Genomic DNA, 12,680 nt, shown 5'->3' on the forward strand with positions numbered 1-12,680 from the left:
TTTTGCCATTGCTCGCTTTGAAATCGCTGAGTTTCTTAATCAAAAATTCGTTAAGGTGTTACAAATATGAAATCGATAATAAAACAAATTCCAAATTCCAACAGACGCCAATATTCGGAGGAGGATTACGTTATTCATATTTCGATGGCTCTAGGTACCGTTGTTTTATCACAATGCGAGAAACGTACATGCATTTTTGCAGATTCTTCATTATTTAATTTCTTTAAATATAATACAGGGCTGTAATATTTGGTGGCAACACTTTGAAAAGCGCATCAACGCAGAAAGTGAATCTACGCAAAACGAAATTAATACTATGCCAAAATACCGTGCCAAAACGAAATTAATACCATGCCAAAATACCGTGCCAAAACGAAATTAATACCATGCCAAAATACTGTGCCAAAACGAAATTAATATCATGCCAAAATACCGTGCCAAACCAAAATTAATACCATTTCAGAGCTAATGCTCCTTTTGGGCTAATAATTCGGAAGAATAAATATAAATTATGCAATATATATATGTAAATTATATATATATATATATATATATATATATATATGCATATATATTAGATCGATCTACACACACATATATATATATATATATATACATCGATTGATCGATCGACCGATAGATAGATAGACAGATAGATAGACAGAGAGATAAATAGATAGCTATAGGGCTAGATAGATAGATAGATAGATAAAGATATGCAGATATATCTGTGAAGATGCAAAATTTAGAAAAGTAATTAAGATTAGTTTTAGTTTTAAATTATTATACCAAGTTCAAGACAGTAAGAGCTGAGTACCAATTACACAGAGCCTGTCCGTACCCTTCCATTCTCTCCGTTTGGATCACCAGTAATAGATAAGCGTACCTTCGTCTTCATAGCATCAAACAAGCTAATCTGAAAGTTAAAAAATCAAGCTATATATCGAAGCTTTTAATAAGACATTAAACATAAATTATTTATTATTTCAATGTAAATTTTTTCTGGGCTCATGTTTAAGATACAGGTCTCATAACATGCTATTTGGATTCTTAATATTTACTGTTATTTACCTATGTTAAATTTAGAAAATGTTAAAATTTTGCTAAATGTTGAATGTTTGCTAAATTGTTCAAAAATATCAAAAATATCTCGGATTATACTTTGTGAATAGATTCAAGGTTCAGAGAAGGTATGATTTCTGCGAAAAAAAATGTATTGATTAAATTTAAATTTATCAAACAATTTCCTTTGCTTCACCTATTGAATGGAAGTAAAACTAGCAGCTTAATTCTCACTAACAGCTACCAATAAAATATCTTTCAAGAGGAACCAAAATGGAAAAGAAGCTTTTTCTAATTTAAGCGAAATAGTTTTTAATTCAATGAAACATAAACTTTCAGAACATTATACTGACAAAGATACCAACAAATATACATATAACATGAATTCTTCTTCAAGTACCGAGAGGGAGAAGAATTAATAAGACGTATTCATTACTGCCCAATTACATGCGTTAATTTAAACATGGAATATTTTCAGGATAACCACGCCCATCATTTACTTTTTACACATGAATAATGGATTCTCATTAATTCATGGAATGAATGTGAACGACATCACAACACGTAATAAAATAAGCGTTATTATTATAAATTTGGTCTAAATACCTTTGATCTGGCAGCCTCTTTCCTGGCTTTGTAGCAAAACTCAATCAAAGCAACAACCATAGCTAATATTAAGCCACCTATCAGTATGTAAAAGCAACCAGCTACATTGCTCAAGGTAAGTTCATTTTGCGTAGATTCCTAAAAAAATCACATTGGGAACCGAAAAATCAGTGATCATAGAATATAGAAAGAATATTTAATTTTTAACAACATGAATTTGGAAACATTATTAACAAAAAAGTTACTCTCATTGCATATATATATATGCTCATGCACATGCATATACTATAACATACATATAGAGGATGTTCCAAACAAATCCTACAATATTTATTTTCTTAAAAGTTCATCCTAGTCGAGGAAAGTTTCTCAAAATAAATACTCAAAATTCATGAAGGCATTTCTATTTTAAAGGTGGGAGGTATTTGTAAATGTAAAAATCTAACGTTTTTTAGAGTCTTCATTGAACAAAATAACCAAGTAGTGAAATGAACTTCATGATATAAAAAGAAAGAAATTTTTAAAAAAATTTCACCAGATTTAGTAGCAGAGTACAAAAAATATGTGGCGCAGTTTGGAGATTAATCCTTCCATACTGATAGAATCGAGGATTACTATAAATTTGTATTTGTTGTTTCCATGAAACTCTTGATAATTAGCATTTCTTAAATTTTGCTTTTAAATGTATAATTTTTTTATTTAAATTTTAAAGTTATAATCAGTATTATATCAGCTGAACTTTTATTTTATAGTGAGTAAATTTTTATATCTGCTAAGTATCCGTAGTTCAAATAGATTTCATGGAATTCTTCGCCATATTTTGAGAAATATTTTATTGAAAGCTCACAGTGAGGGTCAACAGCTAAATTATTTCTTTAGCTATTGTAACTGTAATTACTTTTCTGTAATTACAGTTTAATACTGTAATTACTTTTAATTAATTAATTGCTTTTAATTAATTACTTTTAATTAAAATTGTAATTACTTTTCGAACATCCTTTATATATATAATTAATTTATATCGAAAGAGATAGACCTACCTTCCTAATGTAGTTATAGATTATAATGTCTAAAGTGTGTACTTTTAACTAAGCTAGATCATACACAAGTTGTTCTTTAAAACTGCATTTTCTTTTTAAAGTTCATTTTGCAATTTATTTTATTTTTGGAAATTTTATCAGTTTGGTTAGGAAATAACAAAAGTCACTGCACAAAGCTATATTTCACAGTTAATTTTTTCTTTGAGTATTGCAGTAATTAAAATGAATTGTTAACATCGAACTTTCTACACTTACCTTACTATCTCCGTTTCTACATTCACTTCGGTCATACCACCATTTATTTTCCAACCTAGCCAAATCACCTTTTTCCTTCATTGAAAGAACAGCCAGATTTAAAAGATCCCTAAAATCACACAATAATGAGCCAACTTCAAAAATACATAAGTAGCACTTAATCTAAAATCTGTTTCTGAAAAAATGTCATAATATACTGTGCACTAGTTATAATAATAATACATCTCAAAATATAACCAATTCTGAATGGATAAGCAAAGGGTTGAAAACATTTTTATGAAAGGGCACAATAAAGAAATTTTTATTAAATATGACTAAATATTGTCGTTTTTCCATATTAATGAACTATAAAATTAATAAGTAATTCTGTGGATTTACCAAAGAATATACTAACAGAAAAGAACTAAGTGCTTTGAAGAAAGTTAATTTACTTCTCTGTTAATCTTTAAACATTACATTAATTTTTAAAATGTTTTTATTTTAATGCTTTCAATGTTATTGAACATATTAATATAATTTTTGCCTCGATACTTTATCATATACAGCATAATAAAGTGCAGTGAACTACCTATTTAACACATTATAGTTATGAAATTTGGTCAAAATATTTCTATGCCTAATTACAACAATTCATCGCTTAACACGGTTAGTTAACCTTGTATACACCTGTATTATTGAAACTCTCTTCATCGACTATAGAAGTACAAGTGAAATTTTGAAATTCATCTAACAGTTTGTAAAAGTCTCTATTTTTATTTATATTTCTTTTTAAATATTTACATAAAAATTTAATAAATAAAATAAATTGCAAATATTTTTATATCTTAACCTAAACAAAATATAAACCACATTCTTTTCAAAATTATCTTGTATCTTTATTGGCATTGAATTGCTGGTTCTGAGGAAAAATAAAGAAAATTCTAATTTTGAGAATATTTTCAATACGAATAATTACTTATTAATGGCAATTTTATTATACAATAAAATATACTTCATAATTTTGTTTAAAATAATGAAAGTATTAAAATACACGCAATGTTTTCGTCCAGGTGAATAAAAAAAAAATGGAGGATAGATAGAGCTTGATGCTCTGATACACGTATGCAGCTCTAAACTCCAAGGCTGCGTTCATTCGTATACGTAGTTTTCGCATTCCATGTTATCAGTCCCTCCCACGATCCTCGAATATTTTCAACTCCATTTTTAAGCTCGATTTCTTGGAGAATTCGACTAATGAAATTCTATTTTTCGTCTGGAATTTCATAGACCATGTTGGGTGAAATTCATCCATTGTTAAATGAAAAATGCTGCATTTAGTAATCCGTGTTGATTCGAGAAACGTATTCATTAAAACAGTGTAACCGTGTTAAGCGAGGGATGGCTGCATTGTTTCTTCTCTGTTATCCAAAATAGTTAAATATTATAATAAATAAGATATGAACCTTATATTTGATCCTAAAGGAGTAGCTACGCCATATCCTTTCGCATCTAAGTTTCGTCCAACCTTCATTGTGTCACAAGGTTGCCTCTCATTTATATAGTCGTTTTTTGTGGACTCTATAAGGAAAGCATATTTCCCTTTGGACTCCCGGACTCTCCGTATTCCCTCTTCGTACGACTGCACGAAGACATGTTTCCGGGAATTCATAAATTCCCACATTCGGGCATACACAGTAATTTTTGATCTCTGCAAAGTAATATATGTTTACAATTTTATTATATAGAGTAAAGTTACTAGCAATGATAAAAAAATTATCGAGAACATGAAGAAAATTCAAATTCTACAGTCAGTGATATATATACACTGCTGGCCATTAAAACGGAAACACCAGGAAGGAATGATCTGACAAACGTCAAAATCACATGAAAGGAAGAAGTTGGGATATGCAAATGATTAGTATTTCAGCGCATTTAAACCACGCAGGGGAGAGAAACGACATCTGAATCACTGCATAAAAGAAAAGCTGTGTAGTGGATTTCTCATTCGGAAAGAGCTTTGTAAGATTGAAGTTTGCTCAGAATATCCTGTTATGACTCGAATAAGAAGAGGAAATGCTAACCAGCAAGTTTCGAAACTCGAAAGAGGCAGGACCGTTGTCTATCGAAAGTGAAGATTATTGTTCCGTGATATCGCCGATTGCACTGGTCGATATCCAACTACTGTCATGCAAATATGGAATCAGTGGATTGTTGAGAGTCATACTGAACGGCATGCAGGATTTCAATGCCCTCACATGACTAACGCCAGAGAGGACAGACATATTGCGAGAATACAGAACCGTATGAACCGTACGCCCTGCAGAACCGTACGACCACATCACGAACCATTAGTAAAAAATGAGCATGTTTGCATCACGCTCAGTATCAGCTCTTAAGGTGCGTCGACGTTTGCAGCAGCGTGGTCTATCAACAGAGTGACCATTACTTCGGCTTACCTTGACAATGCAGCATAGAGGGAGACGGTGACTCTGGTGCACCAAACGACAAAGCTGGGAACAGGAGTGGCACAATGTTGCCTTTTCAAACGAGTCCCGGTTCTACGTGCAGTATTCTGATTGGCCGTATACGTATCTGGAGTATCCGAGGAGACCACACGTCGTTTTCGATATCTGCACAGGGACCCTGCACCGGGTGTGTTGGGTTGGGCAGCCATTGGGTACACAACACGTACAGACACAGCACATACACAACTCTAGTTCGGATCGATGGTAATTTGAACGCAGATGGGTACATTTCTGACATCTTACGTCCAGTGGTTGTGCCCTATCTTCGAGGCCCCTAAACGCCATGTTCCAACAAGATAATGCAAGACCACGTGTTTCACGTCATGTTCTGATCTTCCTCGATACACAATGCATTGGATTGCTCCCTGGGCCTGCACTGTCTCCAAATCTGTCACCCATTATAAACATTTTGTTATGGGTTGCTGAGAGACTGGCCCACCATCCCGCTGTAGCTAACATGGTTGATGAAGTGTGGCATAGACTTGACGCAGAATGGAATGAGTTTCCCAATTCTGTCATTATTAGGCAAGTCCAGTTCGACACCATGCCTAATAGGGTAAGGGCTGTTTTAGCTGCTAGGGATGGCAGTTGTTTCTACCAGTTTCAAACTACTCTAAACCTCCAAAATACTTACAAGTTATATCAGTAAACAGTATGTTATGAAGACAAAATGGTATAATAATAATAAAACCATATTAATGATGTTATAATAATTAAAAAATGATATTAAATTAATGATAATAGTGCAATAAATATTTTTTTAATTTATTTTCTTTCATGGTGTTGCAGTTTTAATGACCAGCAGTATATATATATATATATATAATGAAAATAACGTTTTCGTTCTCTAAACATTTTAAACTTGTAATTAAATTCTGCTAGAGTCATGTTCGATTGTGATGTTTAAGAAAAAAAAGCAGGATTTCTTAACTTCAATAGAGTATATTCAGGAAATTTCGCAGCTTATAAATTAAATATGCATTAAGTAGTTATAAGAAAGAAAAATGGCAAGTGGGTACATTGCTATGCAGGATATCTCCAAGAGCATTCATTTGATGTCAAAAGCCGAAACCTCGTACTTTTTTAAAGGTTGCAAGAAAATAAGCAATAATCCTTTTATTATTATTTATGTTACTTTAGAAGATTTGCTTCAGAGAATTCACGTTATAAGATATTTCTCCCGCCTTCTTCGCATGCCTTCGTAGTGTAGTGCTCAGCACTCTCGACGCGAATTCGAGAGGTTCGTGGTTCGAGTCCATAGGACGGCATTGCTCATTTCTCCTTTCTTCTGCTTGCAAAATATCCTAATATCAAAATGGTGGTGGAAAAAGATTCTTCACCACTAGGATTTAGCTTTTGGATTACCTAAAATCCCAGTTGCCCTTTAAAAGGGGGAGTACATAAGGCATTTCTCCCGCCTTTTTAGCATACCCTCGTAGTGTAGTGGTCAGCACGCTGGGCGTGTATTCCAGAGGTCCGTGGTTCGATTCCAGGCGAGGGCATTGCTCATTTTTCATGTCTCTTGCTTCCAAATAACCTAATGGCTCTACAACGTTTCAAAATTTTCACCGGTATAAGTTTTTGAATGCATGAACTTTTCTTTAACATAAATAAAGCGAGGTTAATTTATGTAGCATTTCATTAATACTACATAGTGTAAGTAGGCTGTTTGACGTGATAAAGGGAGATTTCTTAGTCACAAATTTGTATAAGTGCATTATGGTTTCGGTTTCCCATTAGACAGTATTCAGTCTCAGGATTACAGATCACATAAGAGTGCAATTAGGACATTTCCTGCGCTAAACAAATACATGTGAGAAAAATCCTAGCTGTACTTCGCCACATTAATTTCGTACGAAATTAAACAATATTATCTCAACAAGCGTTTGGGACTTATTTTCAAAGGCAAAATAATAAAAAAACATATCTAAGCTTTAGCGAATTTTTTTTTTACATGTAGCAATTTTTAATAGCAGCAATAATAAACTCATGTAAAATTATGAATAGATTATCTCTCACCATAGAACATAATAGTTCCTTCTTTCATATTTAAATCTTAATTATTACTATGTGATTAATTGCAATCGTGAATTTATAGTACGAAATAAGCTAGCGCGCACTAAACCCGTAGAGTTATAACTATATTAGCTCGAAATTAGTCTCCTCTAATATATTATATGTATATAGATATATGCTATATTATATATAGATAAGCTAGAATTTAGGAGATGAAATTACAGTACAAAATGAAAGATTTCAATTTCAATATTATATAGACTGCTTGAATATTAAAAGACCACGTGTGTAGTTATCGTATATATAAACTGTATTAACTACCGCTAATTGTGATAGCCATGTCTTACTGAACGATAACATTTCAGGCTGCATCCACTATAGTAGTTATTGGTATGGCTGGGAACCAATAGGAAGTGAACAATCATTCTTTTTGCTCAATGTCTCTTTCTATACAGTTGTAAAATATTGAATTTAATTAAACAACTTGCCTTTTGTTTTAATCAGAAAGAACTTAATTCTGATCAGTACGATTCACCAACACTGTAATTTTTTTTATTTATCCTAAAATTTAAGGAACGTTTGCCCAAAAATACGTACGTGTTATAGTAACGCTTCCGTGTAGTGAGCTTCCGTTATAGTGAGCTTCCGTGTAAGTACAGTATGTGTTTTTACGTAGTCACGTTGTGTTGCCCAAACTAAAAGGAAGGCACATTTTCTTTTCTTTCAAAAGAAAAATTGTTTTAGTTTTTAATTGCTGTGTACATGCTCGTGAAATGAATTTAAATATTATAATTTCATTTGCGTAACTCACAAATTTATATTCAGAACAAGAGAGCGTTTCGATGCAATTACGCGATTTTTCACTGGTTCGGTTGGCTCCTAATATGTCATGTCAAACGATTCTGTTCGGACTTCGGATATAAATTGCGCTACTCGGCGCCAGAATAACTATGCCCCTCAAATGCTGCATAATAAAAGCATTAAGCATCATATTTTCTTTTCTTCTGCCATTTCTCTTAATTTCACTAATTCTCATTTGTAGAGCTAAAGCAATTGATGCTTCGAGAAAGCTTCATGTGAAGCCAGGGGTTTGCAACCGGTCCAAATTATTGCACACTAATGAAATTGAGAAACCTTTTACATGCCGTACTTTTCTGGAAAATATTTCATGCTTTTCTTTATTTACTGGGATGCTCTTTTCTTTATTTCTGGGCAAAATTATTCTGTTTTCTGACCTTTGTTTCTCAAAGCGAAAGTCAGTCTTCCAGGGAAAGAAATGGTTGGTTGGCTAATTAATTTCCGCAAAGCGCATGATGACTCCTCCGAGAAAAAGAATTCAGAATATTTCAGCCATTTCTTGAATACACTGTTATCAGAAATTTTCTGAATTATAATACATTTACTTGTTAACTGTCAACTGTCAACTGTTAAACGAAGCTTAACTAGATAATAAGCACATTTTCAGTATCGACTGGCTGCCTTGTTAATACAAAGAAATAAATATGTGAAGTGATGCAAAGAGGTAAGCTTGAAACAATTTAGAAAAAATAACTAAAGGGCTTATCCAAAATCAGAGATTATATAGGTAGGGAATTCTCTGTGCTGAATTTCTGCTTTACTTTACACATTTCTGATAAAATTCGAGAACTGTACGCTTCTATTCACAAAGTGATACAACGAAATTTTAGTAGTTTTTTTTTTTTTTTTTTTTTTTTTTTTTTTTTTTTTTTTCAAATCATGTTATTAGATCATCAAATGACTAGCTTTTAATCAATTCAAAAATAAAAGCTAAAATAGCTAAACAACTTTGAATGTTTTTTTTTTTTTTTTTTTTTTTTTCAAATCATGTTATTAGATCATCAAATGACTAGCTTTTAATCAATTCAAAAATAAAAGCTAAAATAGCTAAACAACTTTGAATGTTTTTTTTTTTTTTTTTTTTTTTTCCCATTGGCGGGATTTGCCGTTTATAGACGTTAGCCATTACTAAGGCCGGAGGCGATGGTTTCTTTACGATGGAGGCTCCTAATAGCTGGGTCATCGCTGCCTCCCATGAACGGCCGAACAAATTGTGTCCATGCATTCGCTGGGATTTGACCCTGCACCTTTCGGAACGGCAGTCAGAGTCACTTAACTTCTTTCCAGCCTGGGCAGTCCACTGTGAATGTAACCAACTGCATATCGCTTAAATATTTTAGACTCAATACGTTCTCACAAATACCTTTAAAACTTCTTTTAAAATATTTCTTTTTCAGAAATTTCCTTTAATAATTCTTTTAGAATCAGTAGTTAATCAATTAGAACAAAGTACTCCAGAAGTGGATCATTGTCTTCACGGTAAAATATCAAATAGATATTATACCGTAACTATGAGAAAAACATTTCACCACCATGCAACTATATTACATAACAATCCGGACCGGAACTCAGGATTAAATATCCGTGTTCTGTGGATTTATCCACTCAGCCACTAACTGAATCAATCATCATTTTAAGTAAGCTTACTCTGAAGGCATGTAAAGCTCCTGTACGTTGCAACATTCAAATAAAATACCATCAGACTATAATACATATTTTTTATGATATATATATATATATGAAACAGGTATTGCTGAATCATATGTTGAATAAATATATCTATAACGTTGTAGAGACATTAGCTATTTTTTGGAAGCAGGCAAGATGAAAAATTAGCAATTGCCTTCGCCGGGAATCGAAACACGGACCTCTGGAATTAACGGCCCAGCATGCAGAACCACTACACCACGAAGGTACCGCGAAGTACCATATAACGTCATTATGAAATCTATATCCAATAAGCTCAGTAAATATCTGGATGATTAGAAATTAGCTGCATAGATACCTAGGATGGTATTTACAGACACATGTAGCCGAATTCAACCTCATTTTATTGTCAGATAAAACAATTCTAAAAACGTAATATTGATTCATAATTATGGACGCAATATGCACACTACAATATATATAGTTTACATTTCCAGACAATGAATGATAGAAGCTACATACCTTAGCAACAATAAAGCGAAGTGGGAAAGAAAGAAATAAGTGCGCACCCAGAAAACTCGTGGGAGAGAAAAAAAAAATATCTTGATCTGTCATTGGATACGAGCTGCACGCATTGCAAGTTTATGTAAGTAAGCCTAAAACAGATTTATGTTTAAAAGACGCAGTCCAGTAAAGTTATAAACAACATTTACTGTTAGAACAGAAATGGGAGATACACAAATTTAAATGAAGAATTAAGAGGCTATTGCTAATTTAAGTTATAATTTTGAGTTGCGTATTTCATATATTGCATGTAAATGTTTCTGAATCTCTGTAATTATGAGTCATAATACTGAAGTAAATATACGCGTTCTTGGATCATCATAATTATTCATCGTAATAATAGAATTCAAATACGTTGCATTACCATTATAATAACGAAATATACACGTTCTCAAATCAGTATAATGATGAATGATGAATTAGTTCATCAGTAGTTCACCATTTAGTTCATATTCACATTTTAGTTTTCATGTAAGAGTTGAGTGGTGAACGTTGAAGTACTAGCTGATGAATAGAAATAGTTCTACCTAATTTTTCCAAATGTGTAAATTGTAAATTTCAAATGTGTAAATTTCAGTCTTGAAATTTAAGTTTTAGTAATCTTGTTAGTTTAAACGCTTTGCTAAGGCTGAGAAGATTATAGAAAATGCTTCATTTGAATATTTTAATGATGAAAGGCAAGTCAGTGACATTGTGCAAAAATATAATTACCCTACAACATCATCTCATGATATTAACAAGCAAATCGCCGTATGTGTACTGAAGAAACGTTTCCATTAAGGAACGTACACGCGTTTAGCCTTCCTCTAAGAAGCAGAAAAAAAGGCCATCAATAAGATTAATTTCATGCCAGCAGTAAATTTACGCAATTCCTTCAGCAGAAAGATATAACCTTTATTAGGTTAAATAGCTTTAAGACTGCTTAAAGCTATTTAAGACAATAAAGTTATCTAAATTTTGACAAGCTAAAGACTTATCGGGGATTCATTTTTTCATTTTTTTCATGATGTCATCTGTCCTCCAAACCGACAGGGTGGAAAAAGGTAAAAAAGCCTCGAAAAGGTACAATCGAATTATTCAAATTTTTTTACCCGAAATGATTACTCAGGGTCTTATTCAAGGAAAGAAACACATGACAGCTGACACATGAAATGTCTAATTGAAAAAAAAAGAAAGATTTGAAATTTTATGACACAATTAAGTTTTCATATCAGTTGCATACAACTGCATATATATGGATACATATATATGACATTTTAATTTGCTGGTGAATATTAAGTTCTCTTAAATTGAGACCATCGAAAAACGTGCTTTTCTTACATACAATGTATCTGATATTTTTTTTTAAACGAAGCTCTCTGGCAGACGTTTCAGATCTATTTCCAGCAAGCTATTTGAACAGGTGTTTAGAATATTTCAGGAAAGATAAACTGAGGCGATATAAATTCACCTTGCGTGATTCAAGGAATTTTTACATCTGTCGAAAGGCTATCTTGAATAACCGGAAGACATCTGACTGAAGCAAGCACGTAGGTGGGCGTATTAAGACAACTGTTTGAGCTCTCATAAAGAAGCACATGTCCATCCATCTCAACCAATACTTAAGTTTTGTTTCGCATGTACAGTATTTAACATTTTCTGGCACTTATATCGTAATAAACGTATATTGTAATATAATATACGTAATGTATTATACTGCAATATAATTTATTTTTTGGTCTACCTCTAAAATACCGCATGCTGAACTGTGGATTCTTTTAATCCAAGCTTGAAAAGAAGCTTGGAAAATATACTAACTCGGATTTGAATTCAGGATGATATTGCCGTAGTAACTTGTTACCTATATCTTCACAAGAACACATGTAGGAAACTCATTTACTCATGAAACTGTAAATTCTCCACCTTTTATTTACTAATCCTAAGAAACCTGAGTCCCAGAAATAAGTGTCCATGATTTTAACGTGTGCTACAGAGGTAAGGAAGAAGATTAGCATTGCAAAAAATACATCAGCTGAAATCAAACCGAGCTTTTAACTGAAGCTCTTTGACCTCGAACTGCCATGGTCCTCTGTACCCTAAGAGCTCACGAATGAACACCTTCATTTCTTAATAATTATAAATACATGTT

The 12,680-nt window shown here is 32.5% G+C and overlaps 1 protein-coding gene across 3 annotated transcripts in view; it reads right to left on the minus strand.

Annotated features, from left to right (window-relative positions):
* Nucleotides 1–12,680, minus strand: part of LOC118197897 (glutamate receptor 1-like) — a 396,844-nt gene that overhangs the window by 25,184 nt on the left and 358,980 nt on the right. Inside the window, exons 12-15 of one of the 3 annotated variants that reach the window (XM_085808310.1) lie at nt 4,406–4,650; nt 2,964–3,072; nt 1,669–1,806; nt 842–916 (exon numbers count right to left, since the gene is read on the minus strand). In XM_085808310.1, coding sequence (XP_085664436.1) covers nt 842–916; nt 1,669–1,806; nt 2,964–3,072; nt 4,406–4,650 — 567 coding nt within the window. Of the gene's footprint in view, nt 1–789; nt 917–1,668; nt 1,807–2,963; nt 3,073–4,405; nt 4,651–12,680 lie in introns of all 3 variants that reach the window. The other 2 variants (XM_085808312.1, XM_085808311.1) reach the window with 2 other exon arrangements.

Source organism: Stegodyphus dumicola, chromosome X1 (assembly GCF_044657685.1).
Source record: "Stegodyphus dumicola isolate Sdum_Otavi_A_Nest chromosome X1, ASM4465768v1".
In the NCBI taxonomy this organism is placed as follows: domain Eukaryota; kingdom Metazoa; phylum Arthropoda; class Arachnida; order Araneae; family Eresidae; genus Stegodyphus; species Stegodyphus dumicola.